The 26126-nt window shown below is 42.2% G+C and overlaps 1 protein-coding gene across 8 annotated transcripts in view; it reads right to left on the bottom strand.

Annotated features, from left to right (window-relative positions):
- Window positions 1–665: 665 nt before the first annotated feature.
- The window catches only part of LYPD6 (LY6/PLAUR domain containing 6), a 109167-nt gene continuing 83706 nt past the window's right edge, over window positions 666–26126 (bottom strand). For 6 of the 8 annotated variants that reach the window (XM_057745637.1, XM_057745635.1, XM_057745634.1 and 3 more), the window contains 4 exons: window positions 25591–25779; window positions 17525–17623; window positions 5704–5834; window positions 666–3668 (listed from right to left, as the gene is read on the bottom strand). In XM_057745637.1, coding sequence (XP_057601620.1) covers window positions 3501–3668; window positions 5704–5834; window positions 17525–17623; window positions 25591–25708 — 516 coding nt within the window. In that variant the 5' untranslated portion in view covers window positions 25709–25779 and the 3' untranslated portion in view covers window positions 666–3500. Of the gene's footprint in view, window positions 3669–5611; window positions 5835–17524; window positions 17624–25590; window positions 25780–26126 lie in introns of all 8 variants that reach the window. The other 2 variants (XR_009055100.1, XM_057745638.1) reach the window with 2 other exon arrangements.

The following is a 26126-nucleotide window of genomic DNA, read 5'->3' as shown; positions in this document are numbered from 1 at the left end:
TCACCAATCCAGAGCCTCATAGAAAACCTCTAACTTTGGGGACAACGTGTATTTCCCTGGAAATTTCAAAACAAAGAATAACCAGGAATCATAAATGAGCTGGAGTTTTTCAAGGTCATTTTCAATGACTATCATTTTACTAAGAAAAATTCAACAAATTCATGGCATAGATGAAAATGACACTCATGCTCTTCAAGTATTTGTTCCCTGTTGCAGAAGAAACCATCAAGGAAAATGTTTTCTATTGTATCATCACTAATATAATTGACCCCAAGAATGGAATAAAATTTGAAAATACAGAGCTAATGGGATAGTATTTAAATATATAGATCACACACACATACACACACACACACACCCCTTTTTATATTCCCTGATTTAACAAAGAAAATGTTCTAGGGAAACTGCAGATCTGATTGAAAGGTCTGGTAATCTTTCTTTCTTTGGTTTTCTATAGCACTTACTGTCTGTATGAATCATTTGGCATGGGTGAATTGTCTTGTGTCTTTTCATGCACGTATTTCTTGTCTACACAACTAAAAAGTGAGCTCCTGGAAGGAAGTTCCCTTTGACACTAAGCCCAGTCAGTGCCTTGTACGTAACCTGGATGCCTTAATGGTTGATTGGCACATGCATTTGCAGGGAGGAGCCTGGTGAGATACACTTAAAACCTTTATTCATTGATTTACAAAATGTACAATATTTACAAAATTGAGTCATTAATCCCATATTGACACGAATGCTGTGGGGAGTCTAAAAATAAATAAATGGCACATAGGTTAATATATACATCACGGCTCTTTGCACTTCAAGCCGTCACCAACCGTAGGATTTAATGGAAGGTTTAATGTGGTAAAAAAGTCAGATGGATGACCAGTCCTGGGCCTTCCACATGAATGGTCCTTCCTTGGCTCCTTGGGGCTGGGGATGGCAAGCAAACCAACTTCTTTGAAGAGAATGAAACACCAGCCATTCTGATAGGCACATGGGGTGCGCATAGCCACATCTGTGTGGAGTTTGCAGTCACCCCCCCGGGTGGTAGATGAGTCCGCACCATTGTGGATCCGGTCCGGTCCCCGCACACCAGCCAGGGAGGCTTTGGAGTGGCACCTTCTCATTAAGAACCAAGATTTGGACTCTATCTCTTATTCTAATCACATGCAGTACTTGGAAAGTGTCAGTGGAGAGTGACCCATGCACAAAAAATGTATTTGTAGGTATATACATCAAATTGTCATTGTCTTATGGCATCTTCAGATGTAAGATCAACCTGCCTCCTCTTTGATAGCAAAAGGAATGAATGAGGAAGCTATACTCCCACCCCTTAAAGAAAAAACACTGGGGACACACACTAATGGCATCCTGTAGAAGTGGGACTAGACAAACTCCACATGATAAGATGGACAGATTCCTATGAGGTCGGGCCTGGAAGTTTTCCTAGAGGTGGCAATTCCACCTTCCCTTCCTCTTCCGTCCCACATCATCCCGTATAACCTAAACTGGAAGCAAAGGCTTCACATTATTGAGCTTCTTAGAGCCTCAGTACCTTCATCTGTAAAGTGTAAATACTAGTAACATCCTTACAGGGTTCCTGCAGGGACTATATGACCTGACTCACATAAAGTGCTTAGCGTAGCGTCCGGCACCTTAGAGGTGCTTAGGAAATGTCTTGCTTTCTCTCCCTCTACCTCTCCCGCCCCAACTGCAAGCAACATATTGATAAACAAACTCTGAATTAAGGCCATTTGATGCAATTTAGATTATTTTGTATCAGAGTTTCTGCTGTCAGTTCACATTTGGTCCCTGAGGGGGGCTCATTTTATGAGCCCGAGACCTTTTCCTCTGCAGGGCAGATGGGCTCTGACAACAGTGTCCTCCTGTTCAGCAACGACTCCACCAAAGTTCATGCAAATATGTCCCCTAACCCTGCAGAGAAACTCATACCAGTGATAGTCACCACCCGAATACGCTGGGACAACATCACTGAGGAAACCATGGTGAAAACCTTGAGGCCAACACACTGCTCTTGCTCACAACATAAGTTTTTTCAACACTGGTGCAAGTATTATAACTTTCAACAAACATATATTACAAGCTCTACCACTGTTGAAAAATATGTATTCTAATTTGACCATTTTGCTTAGAATAAAGAATCTTTTACAATATATTTTAGTTTCTAGTTATGCCATACAAAAATAAATATTGTATAAGTGATTTATAAGGAAGAAGACAAAATTGTAACTTGGGGTGCCAAAAGTATAGGAAGGATGGTGAAAGTTTTACCATTTACTTCAAAAGCAATCATCTGAAAGAAATAAAAACTTCTTGCTGGAAAAAAAAAAAAAAAACTTCTCGCTGGGTCTCTTTACCAGACTCCCCATCACCCCATCGGTCCACCTACTTCTCATCCTATCAATTACATCTCCTTTTCCTATCAATCTTGAGACAACTTAATGCACGACCTTCTCCCTGAAGTCACTGGGGATTTGGAAGAAGAAGAACAAAGAGGGCTCTTGGGCAGTGTAAACTGCAGGTGAAAGATTTGGTGGAGACACTTACTGGGTCCTCACAAGGAACTAGAATCAACTCCACATGTCTTCCTTTCATTTTGAAATCCTCTGTCTCGATTAGCTATGCCTAATAGAACCTCGTGGCTGGAGGAAATAACCTCATCCTGCTGTCAGCCTCTTTGGATACCTGTTGGTCCAGGTAGAATCCAGGATTTCATGGTGCACCATTAAGTGCCAAGTCAAGGCCAATTTCACTAAGTATATGAAGGGATGAACAGCCACCTTATGGCTGTTGGTTCCATTAAGTTGGGAAAAATCCTTCTCCAGCCACCTCTCCTCCCATACAAAAAAACAAAAACAAAAACAAAAACCCACTATAAGTCCCACCATTGGGAGAAGAATTAAATTAAACAATTAAATTGGACAAACTGCTTACTACTTTTCTAGGGACTTCGTCAGAATCTCCAAGGGAATCCTTGGAGACCATTCAGAAATGAATCCAAGGGAGTCCATTCATCTGGGAATCAATGTTTTAAAACTGTAAAGCTATAAATGAATTCATGACTGGACCACCTAAACTAGGGGTCGTTGACCTTTCTGCTGAAGAACACTGATCTACACGTGTCTGTATAACATATGCCTAACGTCTCAGAGGCTCCCAGGACCTCCCGTGGCTGGTGCATGTTTTCCAAATTAAAAGCCCCAAATCTCAGTAAATGCAGAACTATTTTTTGGAGGGAAAACAAAGGTTCATGGTATAGAACTCAGGGACTGTTTTGGGGGCAGGCTGCTTTGATGAGGTCTTCAACTTGAAATGACAACTTTGAAGCAATGCTCACTCTTCACGGTAAATGTAAGTGCTTGGCCGTGAAGACATCGGCGAGTGCTGTGGTTTCACGTGTGTGACTATTGTCAGGCCAACGCCTCATGCATGACTACGGACCCTCGAGGTCCCCCAGGATCGCTACTACACATGGTGCGTGCGAGCTGCTATAATGTGAGTCCCAGCCACACCCACAAGCAGGACACTATCACTGACATGCAGTGTTGGTGCCCGTTTGTCTGATTTATGGGTGACGTTGTGGCAAATGTGGCGTCGGTCTCATTTCGGGGGAGTGGCAAGTTACAGATATTTCCTTCACAACAGGAAGTGCAGACCTGAAAGAAAGGAAGAGAAAAAGAAGGGGGATGAGAAGCTGCCGGGTCTGGGAAGGGAGCGGAGATTTTTGAAGGAATTGTCTCCCTCATAGCAAGACTCAAATGAAAATTACCTTTTCTACAAAGGAGACACCAACCCTGCCATCAAGGGGATGGGATGAAATTTCACCTGTAAGCAATGTGATCAAAATAAAACCCCCGCCTGGACTAAACTTCTAGGGATGTGCGTTCTGTTTTTGACATCCTATCAGATGGTTATTATACAGTTTTACAACCCTCTTAGGTCTCAGCTATTCCATCCATGAAATGGGAATTGTAATACTCACCTTTCTCAGAGAGGCTCTTAAGGTAAACATTCATTTGCCAAGTTTTCAAGTGAAAGTGAAGTGGCTACAACCCAGTTAATTTAAACTTAAATATTTACTTTCATTAGAACTGTCTGCATAATTATCTTCATTCCCATGGGTGAGTTAACCTTTGAAGGGTTTTCATTTATGCAATTACTCCTGCTTTATACTCCTTTCCTCGTGCATCATAAGAAAAAATAAATAAACCTAAAGGATTACTGACAGAAATTATTTAAGGCCATGGCCACACAAAGTACCGTAGCCTCAGCATCAACTGGGAAGTTACTAGAAATACAGAATCTCAAACTCTGCCCCAAATTTAGCAATTTAGAATCTGCATTTGAACAAGACCCCCAAGTATTCACATGCACGGTATGTCTGAAAACTATGATGCTTAATATCCTATACAGTCATTATCTTGCAGAGGTCTGAGTTTGGTCACAGGTGACATGGGCTAGGAAGACATTATAATGTTGAGGAGAGAAACTAGAGCTCAGAAGTGAGTTTGGATTCTCTCTGTCACTAGCTGTATCACCTGAGCACATGACATCACTTCTCTGATCTATAGCTTCCTCTTTGGTAAAGTAGCCACTATAACCTGAGAGCCAAGCTTAGCTTGGGGGAGGGGGCGAGTGAAGTAAAACCCTTAGGTTTACCTGTCATATTTCAATTATTACATACGGCAATTATTTCTCAATAAAACTGGAAAAAGATAATTCTTAGTGTTTTTGACAAGTCACTTGAAAACTGGGTGTTTTCTTAAGAGAAAGGAGCCCCTGCTAACAGAGAGGGGGAGTTGCCCCAACCACTGGGAAGGTGGCCTGATGGGGAGAAGTGGGCAGCCTCCAAATAAAGGTCAAGGGCTGATATACAAGATCACGTGGGCTTCCTAGGTGGCGCAGTGGTTAAGAATCTGCCTGCCAATGCAGGGGACACAGGTTTGATCCCTGTTCCAGGAAGATCCCACATGCCACGGAGCAACTAAGCCCGTGTGCCAAAAAAAAAAAAAAAAAAAGATCACGTGTACAGCCAGCTCGGAACAACTGGGGAGAGAGTCAGGAGCATCCCTCACTCCAGCCATAAGTCGGGCTGCCTTTCTGAGTCTTTATATTCTCCTTCAAGGCTGCCTTTGAAATTTGTTTTACACTGAGTCCTTCTGTCCAGGCACCAGAGGGAGTGTAAGGAAAGTAAACCCACAAACAGATGGTCCCACCTCTTCTCACCTGCTCAAATGACTCAGGAGCCAATAGATACCTTCCAAATCGGCATCCCAGCAAAGACACGAGCCCCACTTTACAGAAAGCTATCAAAGCTTGCCAGTTGCCTTGGGCATCCTCCGCTGAAGGAACTGCTTGTGTGTCTGCAATGCTCTACCATAAGGGCATAACTGGCCCCTTGCTCCTCTTCCTTTAGGTAACTTTATTTGTTTCTTCTGAGTGAAGAAAGGGCTTATGATAATTTTCAATACCTTCTTGGTGTTCTACATAATTTATACTAATTATCCTACACCCTGATATAAATTTTTATTCTTTTAGCACCAACAGAAAAGGAAGCATCCTTCAATAATGGTATAAAGACAGTCAAAAGCCAGCCTACGTGGGGGGTAAGAATTTGCTCATGAACCCTGGCAGGCATCTGGAGAGGAGGAAGGCTGACTATGCTGTCCCGTCACTTGTTTGTTGCCAGACCTTGTGGCCTTCATGCTCGGAGTCTCTGCAGCCAGTGGACAAGCAGTCTTCCAGTGGAACACAGCGCTTGGTGACAGAGATGCTGTTTCCTGTGACTTCCATGGTGTGCTGAGTGTAGCAGTATCTAGTCTCTGTCAACAGGGAAAATATGTTTTAATTGAGATGGGAAACGTTAGCCCAACCTGCCTGAAAGGGAAACAACTGGAGTGTGGACACTAGGATCTAACAGCACCCAGAACATACACTGTGTTAAGTTGATATCCAATCCCAAAGATCTCCTTGGAGAGATCCACTTCGAGGTGGTAGAAAGGAGGCCTTCCGAAGAATACTGATCTCTCTGACCATAAATCCCCGTAAACCAAGACCCAGTGGTATCACTCTTTGCCTTCTAACAAATTTTGCCACTGTGTTGATTTTTATTTTTAGGGGAGGAGGGGTACGGAGCGATGATTTAGGATATGAGGGTCATAGTAATTTTCAGGAAGATGAAGGGGTGAAAAAGTTCAAAGAACACCCAACTAAAAGAAAAAAAGTGAGGCAGGTAATAAAGATCTTCAAAGAGAGAAAGGACTATAGCAGAGACTGGTGTGTGTGTCCAAGTGTGTGTGTGCACTGACATGCAAGACTGGGAAACAGCTATTCCCAAGTAAGACGGAATGATTAAAATACATATACTGCATCTGGAGAAAATGACTTTATTCAAAAGAAAATGACTTTATCCAAAAGAAAGACCTTCTTGTCTACGAGCATAGCTGGATTCTACAATTCATGGAAGGAATAAACTAACCCAACAATAAAAGTGGTCCAGACTGAGATTATCTCTCCCTAGCATGACTTCAGTATCTTTCCAAAAAGGCAGATGCAGACCATGAAGTGAACGTCTAGAGTCCCTCTAAGCTGAGGAGTCTGAAAACTTGAGATTTCTTCCAAAATTCCATGGAGAATTTTTTAAATTGCAACTTAAAGACCAAGAAAAAATGGCTTTGTCAATGTAATTCTTTAAGGCCTGCAGGCAGTGTTCAGCTTCCTAAGTCTGGGATTTAGGAGAATGCCCCTGCTTCACTTTCAGACTGAAAAAAAAAAAAAAAAAAAAGAAGAATTCTTAAGAAATGTCACTGGGTTTTTTCAGCCATATCTTGGACCCAACTTTGCATGATTTATACATTTTGGATATTTAGTGGTTAATATGGAATTATGACCTTCTATGATAATTATTAGGCAATAAAAGTTCCCCTCACCAAAGTACTAACATCAAGAGAAGAAAGCTCAGGAATTTTAGGCCCGGAGAATAAGCTAACACACACCACATGACATATCTTGGAAGTCATGAAAATCAGCGGTTTTAATATTCTTCCTAGACATTCTCATCTGACAGAACCTGAGTGGCCTAATTGAGTCCTGCTAAGGGCGAAGACCTGCCCAACACTGGTGTGTGTACCTGGACTGAGTCTGTGCCAATGCCCTTCCCCAAATGCTGTCCCCATACTGCATCCTGACCAGAATTTTGTCATTTGGGATGAGGTCAGGGCGGTCCCTAACTTGCTCTGGCTGGGGGGGGGGGGGGGGGCAGGGGAGGGAGGGGACAGCGGGGGGGGGGGGGGTAGTCTTTGGAATGCGGTAAGAGTAAGGCCACCCTATGAGCTCACAAGAAAACCTGAAAGTTTTGCACCTGGCAATGATTCTCCCAAAGCTCTTAAATATTTTAAAATTGGAGTGGGTGTTTTTCTGATGAAGAGGAGGTGGCATGATTTTTTATTTATTTTTTAAGCCTTTAGTGGGGTTTAACAAACGGAAGCCAGTGCCCTGAGAGGTTTAGGACATCTTCCAAAGAGGACTGGTTTACTTCTTTAGTATCAGACTGGTGTGAATGGCCATGCTAAGGAAGCCTTTCTCAGCCCCACCCCAACTTCAGACGTTCAAGAAGGCAATAAAAACAGGAATGTTCTTATCTCCTGTCTCCTCTTCCCACAGACAACCAGGAGCAGCTGCCAGAGGTTTTACTGCTCCAAATGTAAACCTGAGCAGACAAGATCATACATTGATGGAATAAGTAAATCATTACACGGTTTCAGTTTTGGAAATTATGTTTGTCCCTCAAGTATTGAATTATCTTGTTTTAAGTATAAGCCTTAAAATAACAATTGGTAAACTTAATATAGCTACTTTTTGTTCATACTTTTATGTCTATAACAAACTCTCTTTTAATTTAACTGGAAGCTTATTCCATTAAATGAAAGCAGAGACAACAATTGACGAACCTGTTTTTTTTTTTTTCAGGACAATATGCAAAAGCCCAATACCTAATAAGCCAATAGTTGCCGTTGGCGGGGGGAGGCGAGTGGGAATGGTGATCAGTGATGAGACTGGATAAGAATTTTTTCTTACACTTCACCAAGTCCAACCCATAAAATAAAGATATATTGAGAATACCCCATTACTTGCAGCAGTAGAGACCTCAGATCTAAAGCATCAGTCCCTTAAATATATCCATTCTTATCTCACAAAACCCCGAGGTGAGTTGTGGAATGTTAATGTGGAAAAGGGTTCTGTGGTTAAATAAGTTTTGGAAATGCTTAAAGTTGACCAGCTTTCTTTAGTGGATAACTTATGAGAGCCTTGAATTTGTATTGTGACCTCCCAGCAGGGGTGGAGTTGGCAGGGGCAAACAGGCAGAATTTCCCAAGCAGAACTAGGTGGACCACATGTGGCTTATCACTGGACGGTAGAATTGTTAAAAACTGAGTTTCAGCCCCAGAAACCTGCTCTCCATGCATTTTGAATAATCCTTGGGTTAGTAATGAGGTTATATGAGAATCAAGCCTGCTGATAACTTCACACTAAAAGGATTTCAAAGACTTTCATCTAAAAGATAAAAGATGGATTTGAATTTCTACCAGGTTAGTTTCAGCCTCTAAAATCTCACATTCCGCAACTGCACGGAATTCCCAGAGGTTGTGAAACAAAAGTCTTTTACTGTGAGACTCATGGGCATTCAACTAAAATCAGAACTGGGTAAGAGAGCTTAGTCAACTATTGGAAAACACAAAACATAATTTTTATGAAATTCACACACACACACACACACACATTCTTGCAGATAGCATATAGATGGGTCATGTGTTTTAGTATACTCTGCCAAATCATTTCTTTAAATTTTACATGTAATGTAATTTTTATATAGTAGCACTTAATTCTGCCATTTTAATTTTCTGTTTGTTCTATTTTTTTTTTTGTCTGTTTTCTTTTTCCTGCGCTCCTGTGGGTTAGTTGAACATCTTCTAGAATTCCATTTTTATTTATCTATAGTGTTTTTGGGTGTATCTCTTTGCGTAGTTTTTTTTTTAAGTGGTTGCTCAGGTATTAAATTATATGCATAACTTACCACAGTCTGCTGGCATCATTTTATCAGTTTGAGTGAAGAATAGCAATTTTACATCTGTTCATATCTTATTACCCTCTCTTGTTTGTAACCTAATTGTCTTCAATAATCCCCTACATTACATTTAAATTTATCTATTTATCTATCTATCTATTTATTTATTTATTTTTGGTTGTGTTGGGTCTTCGTTGCTGCGCACAGGCTTCCTCTAGTTGCGATAAGCAGGGGCTACTCTTCGTTGTGGTGCATGGGCTTCTCATTGTGGTGGCCTTTCTTGTTGCGAAGCATGGGCTCTAGGCGTGTGGGCTTCAGTAGTTATGGCATATGGGCTCAGTAGTTGTGGTTCGCAGGTTCCAGAGCACAGGCTGTCTTTCCAAACATCCTTGGCACTTCTGACATCTTGAGCTGGCTAGTTCTGTTTCGGAGGACTGACCTGTACAACGCAGGGTATGTAGCAGCATCTGCGGCCTCTTCTCATTAGAGGCCAGTGGCACCCCCAACAGTGACAACCAAAAATGTTTCCATATATTAGTAAATGTCCCCTGAGGGGCAAAATCACTCCCAGTTAAGATCTACTGTTCAACATTATAATCTTGGGAATAAGGTCCATTCTTGTTCACGTCTGATTCCCTGCCCCACCCCCCACCCCGATATATGGCACAGGACCTTGAGCAATACTGCAGGTGCTTAACGTATCAAGAACAGAGAGAGAGGGGTGGGAAGCACACAGGTATCTGGTCTCTCCAAGTCAAGGCTGAACCCAATCAAAACAGGTTAACTTAGTACTATGATATCTATAACACCTCTTCCGTTTCTGTAGTTTGAGTGATCTCTTCAAATGTGAAAGTGAAATAATACTATATTTCAATCAGAAGTGCAACCTTCACACAGTATAACTGCTTTGGAAAATCTTTTGCCAGGATCTACTAAATCTAAACCTATGCATATTCTAGGAATCAGCAATTCCACCCTTAGATATATATCCAACAAAAAAGGTAAGTACTAGAATGTCCATAGAAGAATTATTTATTGAAAAAACAAAAAAACCCAGGAAACTGCAAAAATGCCCAATGGTAGAATGCATAGATAAGTTATGGCATATACTCACACAGCAATGAGAATGAATGGCTTAAAAATAGATCTAACAAAATGGATGAATCTCCCATAATACTGATTGAAAGAAGTCAGATACAAGATAGTATATACTGTATGATTCCATTTCTATAAAAGGACCCGATAAGAGATGAAACTAATCTATGCTATTGGAAATCAGGAGGATAACTGTATGAGTTTGCTAGGGCTGCCATAACAAAGTAGCATAGACTGGGGAGCTTAAACCACAGAAACTGATTTTCTCACAGTTCCAGAGGCTGGAAGTCCAACGTCAAGATGTCAGCAGAGTTGATTTCTTCTGAGGCCTCTCCCGACTTGGCTTGTAGATGGCCATCTTCTCCCTATATCTTTACATGGTCTTTCCTCTGCATGTCTGTGTCCTAATCTCTTCTCACAAGGACACCAGTCACATTGGGTTAGAGCCTACCCCCAATGACATCTTCAAATACAGTTACATTTGGGGGTATTGGAATGAATTTGGGGGAGGGCACAATTCAGCCCATAACAGGGCCCTTGGTGGTAGGGATAGTGCCTGAAAACAGACATGCTAGAAGCTTCTGGGCTGCTGAACACAATCAATTTCTTCATCTGGGTGCTGTTTCATGGTGAGCTCAAGTTTGTGAAAATTCATCGTGCTGTTCACTATTTCTGTATGTATATCTCAATTTTAAATTCAGTTAAATGAAAGTGAAAGAAAAAAACAATCCAAGATGAAAGAAAATAGACTTACAAGAAGGATGAACTACAAATGGGTTGCAGATAAGCTGAATTATTTAAAGTGTACCCTAATTAGGAATGATCACATGCTCTGGTATCCAGGCATCAGATTAATCTCTTGGCTTTCAAAGTCCTATCAATTGCTATTCACAGGGAGGTAAAAAAATACTTTTTTCTTTTCTTTTCCCAAGTAAGAAATTTCTCAAGGCAGAAATTAAAAATAAATACTTATCAACCAGATTGAGTCATAACTGTTCCCCTTTACCCTGAAGTCAGCATCTCTTGAAGAAACGACCAAACAGATACTTCTCTTTAAAAAAAAAAAAGAAAACACCATCCAGGGACTTCCCTGGTGGTGCAGTGGTTAAGAATCCGCCTGCCAATGTAGGAGACACAGGTTCGAGCCCTGGTCTAGGAAGATCCCACATGCCACGGAGCAACTAAGCCCATGCGCCACAACCACTGAGCCTGTGCTCTAGAGCCCACGAGCCACAACTACTGAGCCCACAAGCCACAACTGCTGAAGCCATGCGCCTATAGCCCATGCTCTGCAACGAGAAGCCCCCACAATAAGAAGCAGCACACGCACTGTGACAAAGGGTAGCCCCCACTCACCACAACTAGAGAAAGCCTGCGCACAGCAACGAAGACCCAACACAGCCAAAAATAAAATAAACAAATTTAAAAAACAAAAACAAAAACAAAAAACCACCACCCACAGCTCTTAAGGATAGGTGACACACTCACTTGAGGAATTTCTCTTTTAAAGCAAATCACTGAAACTCAGAAAGCAATGTTTTCACTTCCAGACAGAGGCCAAGAAGGTGGCTGGAAGAGGATGCACGCTAGTGAGGATAAACAGGACTTCCCGGCGGACAGCAGTGACAGCGACAGGCAGAAGGATCCAATGGACGCTTCCTGTCTGAGGAAACGGTGTTCATGGAAAATACTCAGGCAACACACTGAATTGGAGTAGATCAGATGCTCTCAGGGTACAAAAAAAAAAAAAAAAAAAACCTTGCTTAGGCTGATAGTAGAACTTTTGGTTAAAAAGTTGCTAGAAAAGTTCTAATTGAAGAGTGATTCTGAGGGTTCCAGTGCCACCTGAGAAGAACCAAGAAATGGCAGGATGAAATTAAAATAGCTGGATGAAATTAAAATAGCAACAAAAATCTTGTGAAAGCATAGGCGAGCTGCCAAGGCAGATAGGATTTGGAGAGCAAGATACCAGCAAAACCGACGACACGGTAAACTGAGCCCGACACCCTACACCTGTTCTGCCCTCGGGGCACTTGCTGATTCACGTGTTGCACAGGTGAGGAGGCTGAGAAGCCAGGCAGAGAGCCCTGCTGAGGGGCGGAGAAGCTAAGCAGAGGCTTTGTCAATCTCGAGGAGCAAACAGGAATGCGGGGCAAGTGGTGCAGCCAGGAGGCAAGGAAGTGCGAGGAGGAGGCAGGCGGAAAGTCTCAGTATAGAATTCTGGGTTGGCAGTTATATATTGACACCTTCAGTGCTTTAAAAATGTCATTCCATACACTTCTAGCTTCTATTGTTTCTGTCCATACTAAGTTGGCAAGGTTGAACAGCAACTGGCACTCTCAGGCACTGCTGGGGAGACTGCAGATTGCTACAGTGACTCTGGAAACTGTTAGGCAAAATCCAGTAAAGCCAAAGCACGAGTACTGCATGCCCGCCAACCCCGCCTCCTGGGATAGACCTGGCAGAAGTGCATATATACGTGCACCAAGAGACATATCCAAGAATGCTGTGCATGGAAGCAATCCAAATGCCCATCAACAGTGGAATGGATGGATTTTAGTACATTCACATAATGCTCTGCTATACTTCTGTGAGAGAGAATGGTTGCTGCTCCCAGAAACATGGATGAATTTCACATATAGAACGTGGGAAAGAAAGGAGGGCATTCTGTGTGGTTCCATTTATGTAAAGCTGCATAACAGTCACACTTTCATTACCTTTGGGAGGTGCAGTGTAATGACTGGGGGACCCTGGTAGGCTTCGGGGGTTCTCCAATTTAATATGAGCGGCAGACACACTGCATGTTCACGCTGGGAAAATTCAACAAGCTGTGCACTTATGACCTATGGACTTTCCAGAATGTATGTTAAACTTCAATTTAAAATTTTTTGCTTTATAAAAAAGGAAGACGTTTAAGACTCCCATTTAGTAAAATGACAAGATAGATCATCTGAATTCTACCTCATTACATAGCAGGCATGAGGGTTGGATAACATATAACTAATACCTTTTGTAAATGTACAAATGAACTCTCCAGAAAGTAAGAGAAATCCCAGGGGCCAACACTGAGGAAGGTACTGAATTCTCTACCCCAGTCAGAGAGGAGAGGGTTAATAGATAAACGATAAGAAGATGCAAGGCCTTGGGTCCTCTTCAGATGTACAGGTAGAAACCCCTGTATCATGGCAAAAGCCTTGAAGGGCTATGTCGTATGTGTCAGATTGCCCAAAAGAGAAACAAAATCCACCCTTAGGTAAAGTAAACAAAAAGTTTGTCTGTCTCAGCCTGGGCTCAGTCTGGAAAAAAATCGACAATAAAGAAGACTTTCCTGAAAATCTGTAACCATGGGGCTTGTCTTCAGTTGAGCTGGGGGTCACATTTATATTCCCTGCTTATACCAGATAACAGATACAGAAAGAACTGTCAAGGCACAGGCCCAGATTTTTCTTTACTTTCAGAGAAAAAACAGTGAGCAGCATAGAAGCTGGAACCAAAAGGATACATGTCTCTCTATCTCAAGACTTCTCTTGGTCTGACTTTATATCAGCAATACGTTCCAGTGAAGATTTTGCCTTCGAGGGAGGCGTCTGCACTTCATAATTAAGAAGGAACATAAAATCCTTGGCGGCTTAGGTATCCTCCACAGAACAAGCCTTTTAAAAAAACTGCAATGTTTTTGACTTGACATTTAATTCTACAGACTCTTAATAAACACTTAGACAGTCCCTGTCTCAAGGAGTTTTTAATCTCTCAACACAGAAAAGTCACAGGCAAAACCACGTAGATCTGAACAGGGGACATTCAATGCTTGTTTGCCTTCACCAGTTCTTTCAACTGGTCCCACGTAGAATGTGATTTCCCATTCTGGCTCACAGAGGCAAGAAAATTGCACAGATTTATAACAAGCAGTTGATGAAATTAAGGTTATTGCAAAGGAAGTGCTCAGGGACCAAAGACTAAGTGGAAGCTGAGGAAGTGAACAACGGCACTCCATTATGGAGGGCATCTTAAATTCTCACTTCTGGGAGGGGGTATGGTCCCATGAATCTGTAAGCACCAAAGTCAATAACAATGTTTTGGAGGCGGAAGTACTTACATAACACACATTTCAAAAGTCAGAGTGACCGGGAACTTGAAATTCAATCTCCTAAGCAATTTGGGATGTAAGCATATTCCACAGAGATAAAATTCAATATTTACATGATGTGGTTTTTTTTTCACTCTCAACCAGTTATTTTCACACCATGTGATAATTAAAGCCTAGTTAAATAGATCACAAAATAAACCAACAAAAAACAAGGAACATCCCAGAAAGTCAGGATGTCTTTCCATAGCTGTTACTGCGCTGCCCTTACCAAGCCTGTTGGTAGTCCTATAGCTGCTTCAAACAAACTAATAATAAACAGGAAAAAAATGTAGGCTTAGTCAGTAGTTTTCAGTAGACACATTTTCTATTTTAATCTAATAACGACGGCATTATTTTCATTGTTAGAAAAATCTGGAGAGAACCCAGAGGAGAGGTCGATGGTTCATAGCAAATGTGGCTAGACAAGAAGGAATTCTCTCTTCTTAGGTTACAGTGCTAGTCCTCACTCCTTACCTGATGTCAAGGCCCCCGCAAAATAGCCTGGCTCCCCTGTTCTGTTCCTAAGATTCCCCAGGATATTCTGCTACACCCAGGTCTCCCAGCCACTGAACTGGCGCAGGCGCACTCCATGCCTCTGCTCTGAGCGACTTCCTGGAAGATAAGCCCCCTTCACTCTCCCATCCCTGCTGCCCACCTGTCGGGCTGCTGCCATCTCCCCAGCCCGTGATACTGTCACTGGCCACCTCAGCCCCCGCACTGCAGTTCTTCCCTTAAACTCCCACAGCATTTAATGCCATGTTTCCTTTGGCACTTGCCTTTGTCCTGCTATTTTCGACATTTGATATGTTCAGATCGTATCTCCCTGGCTAAACTGCCGGCTCCTTGAAAGAAGAAACTTGATTCCCATCTTTCACCAGATAATCCCCCAAAGGGTTTGGCCTGGTGGTTCTATGTCATGAACCTCAGGGCATCACTTTCCATTTATTCCTATAAATTCCAGGACAAAAAGATAAAAATGGGAGGAAAAAAAAGGGGAGAAGGAAAATTGTGTAAAGACCTGTGATACTTCCAGGTATCTCTACTTTAGAAGGGTAGATTTTGACCTCGAAAGAAAGCATCAATGTGGAACTTCCTTGTTTCTGGAGAATTCAAGCAGAGTGTTAAGAGTCCCTGTTTTCCCTTTGTGACAGGGATAGACTTGTACACCTTCAGACTTGGACTGGGCCTCTGTGAAATACAGCCCCAAACACAAGAGAGCACCTGTTTACAAATTCTCCTCTTCCTCTGCATCGTCTCTGCCAGGGCAATACTGAGAGAAGCACTGTCACCTTTCCTGTACAGCAGCTCTGACCAGTGGCAACAGTTTCAAAAGTTCATCTGCTGGCTTCGTCCCAGCAGGAACCAGCCCAAAGGTTATTGGCTACACGAGCAAATCACCCTGTTTTTGTCCAGAGTCACTGTTTACCGCGGTTCTCAAATTTTGCTGCATATTTGAACCAGCCGGGGAGCTTTCACAAATTCATATGCCCGGCTGCACCCACAGCATTTAAACATGAATCTCTGGGAATGGACCCAGGCATCGGTGGTTCCCCCAGTGATTTCAATGTGCCGCCAAGTTTGAGAAGCAGTGGTTTAAGCAGGTCCATCAGCAACCCACCCAAACGTTCATTCGGTGGTAATGCTGGCAAACCGGCTGATTCCAGAATGAGCGTGTGACTGTAGAAGGCAATGCGGACGGGACTTCTCTTTGATAATTACCTGAATGGACACCTAGCTTGTGATTAAGCCGATCTTCAGTGTTTCCATGTTTTTCTCTCCCCTGTGATCTTTTGGGACCCCAATAGCACCTCTACCTCAAAGTAAACAAGAAGAACCTAGAAATGACATAACCCCACATTTCACTCTCTATGAGTGGGGAGAGGAGCTCCCAGTGGTTCTCATCCCTGACTGTGAATTAGAATCACCTGGGATGTTTAAACACACTGATGTGGGGCCCTAACCTCAGAGATGCTGGCTCAACTGATCTAGAGCTGTGGTTCTTAATGTCTGGTCTCCAGACCGGCAGCATCTACATCAGGGTAGAATACTTTAGAAATGCAAATTCTCAGGCCCCATGTCAGACCTACTGAGTCAGAAACTAGGAAGGAGGGGGGAAGCAGAGGTAGGGGCAGAAATCTGTATTTTAATAAGCCCTCCAGGGAATGATGGTCATGCTGAAGTTTGAGAACCACTGGTCTAGGCAGGACACAGGTCCTGGTGATTCTGAAAAGACCCACAGGCATTTCTCCTGGGCAGTCTGGGTGGAGACTCCTGGGTTAAATAGATAGCACTGGCTCAGAGAGCTGACACCTGTCCTTCACTGCAGTTTCCATGCTCTTTTGATGTCCAGTCCTCCAGGGGAAACAGGGAGCCTTCCACTGGGGTGACTGTAAGAGCTCTTGCATTACACTGAAAAATAACAGATTTGGTGTTGGGGTGTTCAGTCATCTTAACAACTGAATTACATCAGCAGCGAAGCCCATCTAACCACCTGCTCAAAACGTTTGTCAATGAAATATCCCATCCTTATCATCGCCCCATCAAGTGAATCAACTTTCTGTCAAACATAAAAGAGCCAATGAACAGTGACTCCATATCCAAATACAACCATTTTTTTATTCAATAGGATAAAAGAGATCTAAATATGAATATGAAGCATCTACTTCATTTTGAAACTGGCCTTCGGGTCAAAATTTCATGCTTCAATTGGGCATCCAACTCATCCCTCAAAGAGAACTTACTCCTTTAAAAAGCTCAGGGTTTTTATTTGTGTGATGATGACATTTAGAATTCTAGCTTTCATGGGGTCTCAGGATAGAAGCCTCTGGCAAGTATGTAATAAATGGGATCTTTATATGAACAGTAATTCATATTTTTACTTAAAGGAAGTTACTATGCAATGACTAATGCTTCAAAGAGTGGATTACAGGCTGGTTGTTCTCTTCTTGTCCGGCATTTGGCGGGCCTGGGGGTGAGAAGCATCCCTCACCTCTTTTGGAGCTCCAAGGATGCTTCCTAAGAAAGGGGGTGAGCCTAAGGATCGGTTTATGTCTCTGACAGTGTTTGATGGCAAGTTACTGATGTGGCATAAAAGAGCTACTAATAGCCTCAGACAAGAGAAGTGGTTGAGATTGCAAGCATGCCTCTCTCCACACATGCATCATGGTCAACAGGCCATTCACTCGCGGACGGCTCTGGGCAGCCCGATGTGTCTACTGAGAGTTTACCTCGAGGGCAGTAGATATCTGGAGCCCATCGGTTGCACTCATAATTGTCTGCTGCCTTTTCACAGGTGAAACACTTAAATCCACCAGGATATGGTGTGGCTACGAAAAAAAATCAAGAGAAAAGATTAATGTTTTTTAGACTGAGCACAGAATCCTGCATGGTGAAGAGAGATGTTTTTATTTTTTAAAAAGGATTCTCAAGATAGCGTGGCAGTTTCTTAAAAAAACTAAGCATGCAACTATCATATGACTCAGCAACTGCATTCCGGGGCATTTATCCCTGAGAAATGAAAACCTACATTCACACAAAAATCTGTACTCAAATATTCACAGCAAGCTGTATTTGTTACATCCCCAAACTGGAAACAACCCAGATGTCCTTCAATGGGTGGAGGTTAAACAAACCATGGTACATCCATACCATGGAACACTATAGTGTCAACAATAAAAATGAATTATTAATGCATTCAACAACCTGGATGTTTCCAGGAAATTATCCTCAGTGAAAAAAGTCAATCCCAAAAGGTTATATACTGTATGATTCCATTTATGTAACATTTTTTGAATGAGAAAATTTTAGACATGGGGGAAGTATTAGTGGTTGCCAGGGATTGGGGATGACAGTGGTAGGAGGGAAAGTCAGAGGCACATGAGTATGAAGACAACAGGAGGAATCCTTGTACTATTGAAACCGTTTAATGTCTACACTTGGGGGTGGATACACAACCTACATGTGATAAAATTATGTAGAATACACACACACACAAATGAACACAATTAAAATGGGAAATCTGAATAAGATCGGTAGACAAACACAACAGCGTCAATAACCTGGCTGTGACATTATTCCACAGTTTTAAAAAATGTTACCATTGGGGAAACTGGCTAAAGTACATACGGAATCTTTGTATAGTATTTCTTACAACCGCTAATGAATCTACAATAATCTCAATATAAATGTCAGTTAAAAAAAGGCACTCTGGATTTTCTATGATTTATTTTTATGTGTCAACTTCTGTAGACATATCATTGTGTAAATAAATATAAATATTAGGTTCAGTCATTAAAAATTTCTTGATGCTTGATCATTTCTTACCTACAAAATTTCTTTGGTTCAATCTGATATTTTTATCTGGTTGGATCTGACATGGTTAAGAATCCCAGGGGAGGGACTTCCCTGGTGGCGCAGTGGTTAAGAATCCGCCTGCCAATGCAGGGACCACTGGTTGCACCCCTGGTCCAGGAAGATCCCACATGCTGTGGAGCTACTAAGCCACAACTACTGAGCCCATGCGCTCTAGGGCCTGCATGCCACAACTGAGCCCACGTGCTGCAACTCCTGAAGCCTGTGCGCCCACAGTCCATGCTCTGCAACAAGAGAAGCTACCACACTGAAAAGCCCGTGCACCACAATGAAGAGTAGCCCCCACTCGCCACAACTAGAGAAAGCCTGCGCGAAGCAATGAAGACCCAACAGAGCCAGTGGGGGTTGGGGGTGGGGAAGAAAGAGTCTTCGTTGCTAAAATACATGCTGCCTGTGCAGAGGTGACCCTCCTAAGGGGCCCCAGGGGCCCGTGGCCAATGTCACAGGGCAGCATGCTGAGGGCATGTGGGGATGTGGATGCTCTATGTTCCAGGAATCTCCTCCTGCGTATCCCTTTCCCCCCCACTCCGCCCCCAATTCCCCACCCCTGAGCTGCCTCTTTGTGCCTTCTGAAGGGACTGTCCTCCAGGTACTTGTATTCTTTGCCTTGCATTTCTGTTCAGGCAGGATGCATCCATGAGAGTCAGGCTCTGGAGAGAGCCCAGCATACCAGGGTCTCCTTGGCATTTAAGGACCAGGATCCACAAGGAATGTCAGGCCAGGTCATCTCTGCCCTTTTCCCTGATGTGCTTTGTTGCTTAGAGTTTTGCCTTTCACAAAGAGAACGTGTGTGTGTGTGTGTGTGTGTGTGTGTTTTAATTTGTAAAACTACCTGCCCTCTTTGAAAGCTGCAAACACTTCATCTGCAGGAGCCAACAGTCCTCCCTCGCAGATGGCTGAGCCTGCACGTCCCACTGGCGGAAATAATCATCTCAGGGTAAATTGCTTTGCCCACATGGAACCAATTAAGTATGTTATCAAAAATAAATGAAGGAGGAGGCAGCAGCTTAAGGCCAGAATTATGGGCCAGATATAACTTTGATTTTCACCTTGCCTAGAATAGCTGCCCATCCTCGCACTTGCTTGTAATATTTCATACAGCTGACTCTAACAATATCCAATAACCTAACATGATCAGAAGTCATAAACTGTCTAAAGAAGACAGGTAACTAGAACTTTTAATGGGCCCATTTGAGAGTTCTATGTTCTTCCTAGTGCCTGGTGACTCGAGTTCATAAGCAGAATGACGCTGAGAGCAAGGATCATCTTAAACATGAAGGATGGAAAGCAGCCTAGGCTTAGCCATCCAATCACTGCATTCCCAACGAGGAAATTTCACTCTGGTTAAACATGCTCTCCCTATCATGTAATTATAATAAAACAGAAGTCAACTATTTTGTAAAACTACATGTACAAAATTTTTATATCTTCATATCCCACCACCGCGATTGGTGGGTTACGCTTGAGTTAAAAGATTCTAATTTAGGTAAGTAGATATCTGAAGAATTTAAAATAAATAGGTTCTTGGACTTCCCTGGCGGTCCAATGGTTAAGACTCCACACTTCACTGCAGGGGGCACAGGTTCGATCTCTGGTAGGGAAACCAAGATCCCACATGCCACATGGCACAGCCAAATAAACAAATAAATAAAAATAGGTTCTCATATTCCAAAGGCATTCAATACTCTTACTGACATTTCAACTGGATTACTTTTTATAAATACCATTATTAAAAACTATACAAAAACTATACAAAATATTTTAGGAAATTATCCTGTTTGGCTACATTGAAAATAGTTTCACTATCCACTTTAAACTATTCAATATATAAATAAGTGTAAAAGATAGAAGTTTAAAATAGTTTGTAAGATTTGAAGCAGAATTATTAAAGCAGGAGTTCTGAAAAAATGATGTAAATGATTTGTCAAAGAACAGCATTTCTCAAAAAATGATCATATTCACCAAGGTTTATGACGGTGGGCTCACCATAATACTTCAGCCTGTGTGATTAATTCACTGAAGTATCCAATTTTATCTGTCTGTCACTGCAGCCAGTAAAACTTTTAGCTGCAATGTTGGATTAGTTATTCCTGGAAACTTTCCCATCAAAGAGATAAATTAAGAACTTTGAATGAAGATTGACAATCCAGCTGCTCAAAGAATAAACTTATTGAGAACATAGCACTAATAAGTTGTAGTGTTCCCAAACGTGGATTAATAGACTCTTCAAAATTACCTTTCACAAGACCAGTGACATATTAAATTAAATACCTCCATTTCTCATACAAGTAGGCCCGGACTCTGGAATTAACTCAAAGTTTGTCAAAATTTAAACAGGAATATGAGCGAAAACTATGGTAGCAAAAAGAAGCTCTGTTTAAAATCATTTATCTCTGGATGTGTTTATCAGCACTATCATCAACAATTAACCAAATGATCTCCTTTTCGGGGAGTTTTATTTTTAAATCCACAACTTCATATCTGTGTGCATTCTCAACAATGACAGTCTAATATCTGCTTATAGGAACCTATATTTACACTTTGGCAGGTAATACTGATCGGTGAATATTCAAACCCTTTTCAGTGACAAATCTCTGAAAACAGACTCAGCTTTCAGTTGATAATTACAGCACGATACCAAGTAATGGTTAAATTCCCCTCTCGGGAAATATTTAGCCAAAAAACAAGGTCTACAGATGAACAACTATCTCCAGTAACTTGCTAACGGATACTGCATCTGATAAAGAAGTTTTTTTTAAAAAAGGACAGAAAGAGGTTCCTAAGAGATGTGCTGTTTTCTTCTTTGTTACTTCAAAGCATTACAGTGCAAGTAGGGTTTCACATCGTGTGGCCCCAGCTGTGAGTGAATCTAATTTGGCTCCTGATCACAGAGTTAATAAGCTTAGTCCTCTGCATTTCAGGGCATACGTCCTTGGTCCCTCAAGAGAAGGTGATTGTAAGGAAAAAAAGAAAAGCCAAAGTGCCCAGTTACTTCCTGTAATATAATCTGTCCATTAACTCTCCTGGTCAGCCGTAGTTCAACCGACCATAATTCATTTGTAAGCACTGGAAAAGATTTCGTCTTCGTTTCCATCTCTTGGAACTTTTGCCTGGACAAAGGCCTTCAGTTACCAAAACTGTGATAAGAAGAGGATCTTGTTTTGAACTGTATGCTGATGTGTAATGCATCCAAACTTGGGGTTTTTTTCATTCTTGCCAAATTAATTTCCATTGTTTTTGGAAACTGGATGCGAATACAAAATTTCTAGAAATCTAATAAATTGATCTTCTCAGCCCACTAGGCAACAACATATTGTCAGTATAATTTTAATATCATGAACATATTTCTAATAGAAATGCATTTCTTGGTACCTTTCTAGAAAGTCCCCTCAATCCCTAAGGCTTACATAGTATAGAATTATGAGAAAATTTCGTTGACTCACTATCTGGGCATAAACAAGCCCCCTGTAGAGAGATAACTTTTCGGTCCACACGGTTAAGGAAAGACTCAGAATATGCAACCAGAGGAAAACTGGATTTCATAGGAAAGGTTTCCATTACAATGAAAGGAATGGAGGCCAGGAACGGGTTGAAGCCACTTGGGATGTTAAATTCTGCTATCTTGTATGAGATCTAACAACCAAATAAGCAGCTCCGTGTCTCTTAATACAAACTCCTGCTTCTAAGTTTTTATTAGGATTTGGTACTTTAATCATGGGCTAGGAAGAAATTCATCCTTTTTCACATGAAAAAGAAAAAAAAATCCATACACATGATAGAAAAGAATGTTATTGAGGACAGTGCCTCAAGTTTGAAAGCCATAAAGTTTATTTCTTTTAAAGGCTTAGAAACTTGAAAGATTAGGGAACCAGAGAGCAAAGGAGATTAGTCACGGGAGGCTAAACTTTCCCAACCCAGGTTCCAATCTCTGCCGACTTGCTATCTCAGGGCTGTTCAGGGCCCAGGAGAAATGAGTTTCTGTGTTTGTCTGGTGTGGAAAACTTGTGTGTCTTCTCACATCTCCAGCATCACTGCATTTCTCCTTGGGCAGGTTCCGAGCAGTCTCCAACATTAATGGAAACTGGCTCACTCGCTGAACCCAAGAAAGCTGTTTGTGTCTCCATCTACAAAGTGAGGCGATCACATTAATAATTCAAAATCAAAATAATCCCATGTTTCCCTCATATATTTTTTATGGTCTATGTTCTACAGAAACCTGCTTGTTTGTGGAGAGATCGCTTCATCTAACTATCATCTACCGGGTGCTGCTCAAGGGTAGACGACCGGGACCGTTTGAAAAAACAGAAGTGTAGAGACAAGCAAACACACATCAAAAACCGCTGAAATGGGAGAGAAATGGGACATTGACTCTGCTTTAAAGTGGGCAGAATAAACACAATTCTGGCCAAGCAGAAACCATGGACAGGAACTTGAATCCAGCTAGAACTTATATTCCTCATGGAGACTCTGAAAGAGAACTCAGCCCGGACCTCCTGGTGAGTCATCTACATGCAGTGTAGCTTAGGAACAACTTCTTCTACCCTTCTCCATATTCCAACATCACATCAGAAAACTCCATCAGTTCTTACCTAGAGACTGTCATACAGAGTGAAGTGAGTCAGAAAGAGAAAAACAAATATCGTATATTAACGCATATATGCGGAATCTAGAAAAATGGTACAGATCAACCGGTTTGCAAGGCAGAAATAGAGACACAGATGTAGAGAACAAACATATGGACACCAAGTGGGGAAAGTGGGGGGTGGGGGGGTGGGATGAATTGGGAGATTGGGAATGCCATGTATACATTACTAATAAGAAAAAAAATCAAATGGTATACTTTAAATATATGCAGTTTATTGTACACCAATTATATCTCAAAGTCCTGTAAAGAAAAGAAAAGAAAAGAAAAGAAAACTCCATCAATTCTTTCTTTACAGTGAGCTCTTTTTAATTAACATAGGTCACACGAGTGGAACTTCTGCATCAGTTTCTAAAGAGCACAGGTGGTTGCCCCTCTGGCCTGGCAGAGCTCATCCCTCAAAGATCCCATTCTGAAACGGATGTTCCAAATAGAGGCCCGCTCAGCGCCAGCACTGGCCCACCGTACCACTGAGGCAGAGGCAGTGTGTGTGTTTGTTTTGTTCTTGATCACTTAAACCCACCCCCCTTAATTTTCCTTCCCTCCCTGTGTGTACAATCACAGCCTCAGAGAAGGCCAGGTGTAGGTCTGTTTTGAGGCCCTGTGACTTCTGAGTCTGTCACCCAAGCAGACAAAGAAGCTGAAAGTCCTGGCAATCGAACCCAAGAGGCTGAAACCTAGGTTTTTGTTCATCAACTCTTACTAAAGAAGCATGGCTGTTTGGAGAAAAGAATACAATGCAATCCTAGAAAGCAGAGAAACTATCAAAGCACCTTCTTTTCATGAATGTTACTAAACTGCTCTGTAAAAACAAGCAGCCAGATAGGCTTTCCATACAATTAACCAGTAGGCACCAGCCTACATTGGTGACAATGTACAAAGCAATAAGTCTAAAGAAACTATTGTCTGCCTGTCAAAAGTATATCTGGATTTAAAAAATTAATGAGGTATTTTCAGCATCCTCGGTTTACTGTCTGAGCCAATTAGCATATCATAAATAGCAAGCATCTGATTGCCTGTTATGTATGTGCCTAGCATTTTACAGATATTATTTCTTGTCCACAAAACAATGCTATAAGGTATGTATCATTTTAACCATGCCAGAAATGTAGAAATCAACACTTTAAAAGATTCCCCTAACATTTACTGAGCATTTCCAGTGCTAAGTGCTTTGTATGTGTTCTTTTATTTACTCTTCACAAAGTTAAGGAACTTATTTCAAGTCAGAAAACTATAAGGCAGCTGAGCAAGGTGCTGATCCAAGGTCAGGTGGACTCCAGGCCACTGTGCACTCCTTGGACCACCTCTCATTTGACCAGAACATGGAGACGTTAAATATTCTAACCACGCGGCATTGAAGGAGTCCAGGTGACTGCCTCCACCTTGTAGATTGCAAGATTCTCAAAACCAAGGACTACGGTTGATTTGCCTTTACATTTTTCATGCCTATCACAATGCTTGACACACCGTAGAGGCTCAAAAAAGTTTGTCAAACAGAAAAAGTTTCTCTTTCAAAAGAGAAATGCACCTAGGAGCAAATGCTAAAGGTCAGCCCACGCATTACATACCCAGCTCAGGGGCAATCCAGCAGAAAGTTAAGAAAAGGTAAGGGAGATGAGATAAATACAGAGATGGTGACCAACAGAGGAAGTAAAGCTGCTGTGTTTCCTAAAGTGTGATCCTTAGAACATCAGCCACAGCAGAAGCACCTGAAATTCTTGCTGGAAGCAAAACTCAATGGGGACCGCCCAGACAGATGCAGTCAGACACTCTGCGGAAGAGACCTGGGACACACATTATTATACACTCCCAAGATAATTCTTAAACACAGGAAACTGTAAGGGATAGGGAATAGGAAGTGGTGGGAGGCAATTATGCTGAAACTGAGAATTAGATGCAGAGACAGGAAGGCCAGCTATTATCTTGCTTATATAAAGGCCTGATCTTCAACAAACACCTTCCTCCTGGGACACGGTGTTTGACTTTGATAACTGACGGAGGGTTGGCAGAGTCAGAGGGAAGGGTGTTCAGAATCAGAGCGACTGAGGGTGCAGGGAACAGAGAAAACAAGCCTGATAATTTACCTTAAAATAAAAACAAACACCCTGTAAAAAAGGGGAGGGTAAAACACAGCGTATGTTGGTAGCACGCACACCCCCCCACAAGTAAATCACTAGGTTTCCCCTGCGTGGAAAGCTGCCTCCTCCTGGCCATTTTTCAACTTTCAAATCTTATTGGAAGTCAAGTGACGTTTCTGCAGCGAAGAGAACGGAGTCTTACTTGAAGGGTGGAGGTAGACAATGTCTTTCACGGTGAAGTCTCGGGACTGCGCGGCTTTCAGACAATCAGCCAGCAGACTCAGGAGCAGGAGCCAGGCCAGGGCAGGGCCGGCTTCCATGGCAGACCGAGGCGTCACTCATCCAGGGGGCCCGGGAGCGGGGACGTGGGACGACGAAAGAAGACTCGCACCTGAAATATGAAGCCAGAGTCATCTCGGTGTCCAACTCGGGAAAGCCAGGGAGACTCGGCCCAGCTCCACAAGGTGCACGAGGAAGTGGGCAGACAGGGAGAGAAACTTTACAGATTGTAATTTTAGAGCACTTAGAAAATTTCAACCCAAATCCATGCTTAATTAGGTTGCTAAAGCTCCACTGCCAGCAGTCCCCTCTAATATCCAGCAGAGATGGTATCAAGAGAGATTGAATTTTAATGAAACCCAGCTATTTTTGCCAGGAGGCCAGGGGATGGCTGCCAGAATGCGACAATAAACAAGTCAGGTGCAGAAGCTCACAAGCATTTCCTTGATAACAGCGAAC

The sequence above is a fragment of the Hippopotamus amphibius genome, chromosome 8, assembly GCF_030028045.1.
Source record: "Hippopotamus amphibius kiboko isolate mHipAmp2 chromosome 8, mHipAmp2.hap2, whole genome shotgun sequence".
NCBI classification, from domain to species: Eukaryota; Metazoa; Chordata; class Mammalia; order Artiodactyla; family Hippopotamidae; genus Hippopotamus; species Hippopotamus amphibius.
This window is presented reverse-complemented; position numbering and strand designations above follow the sequence as displayed.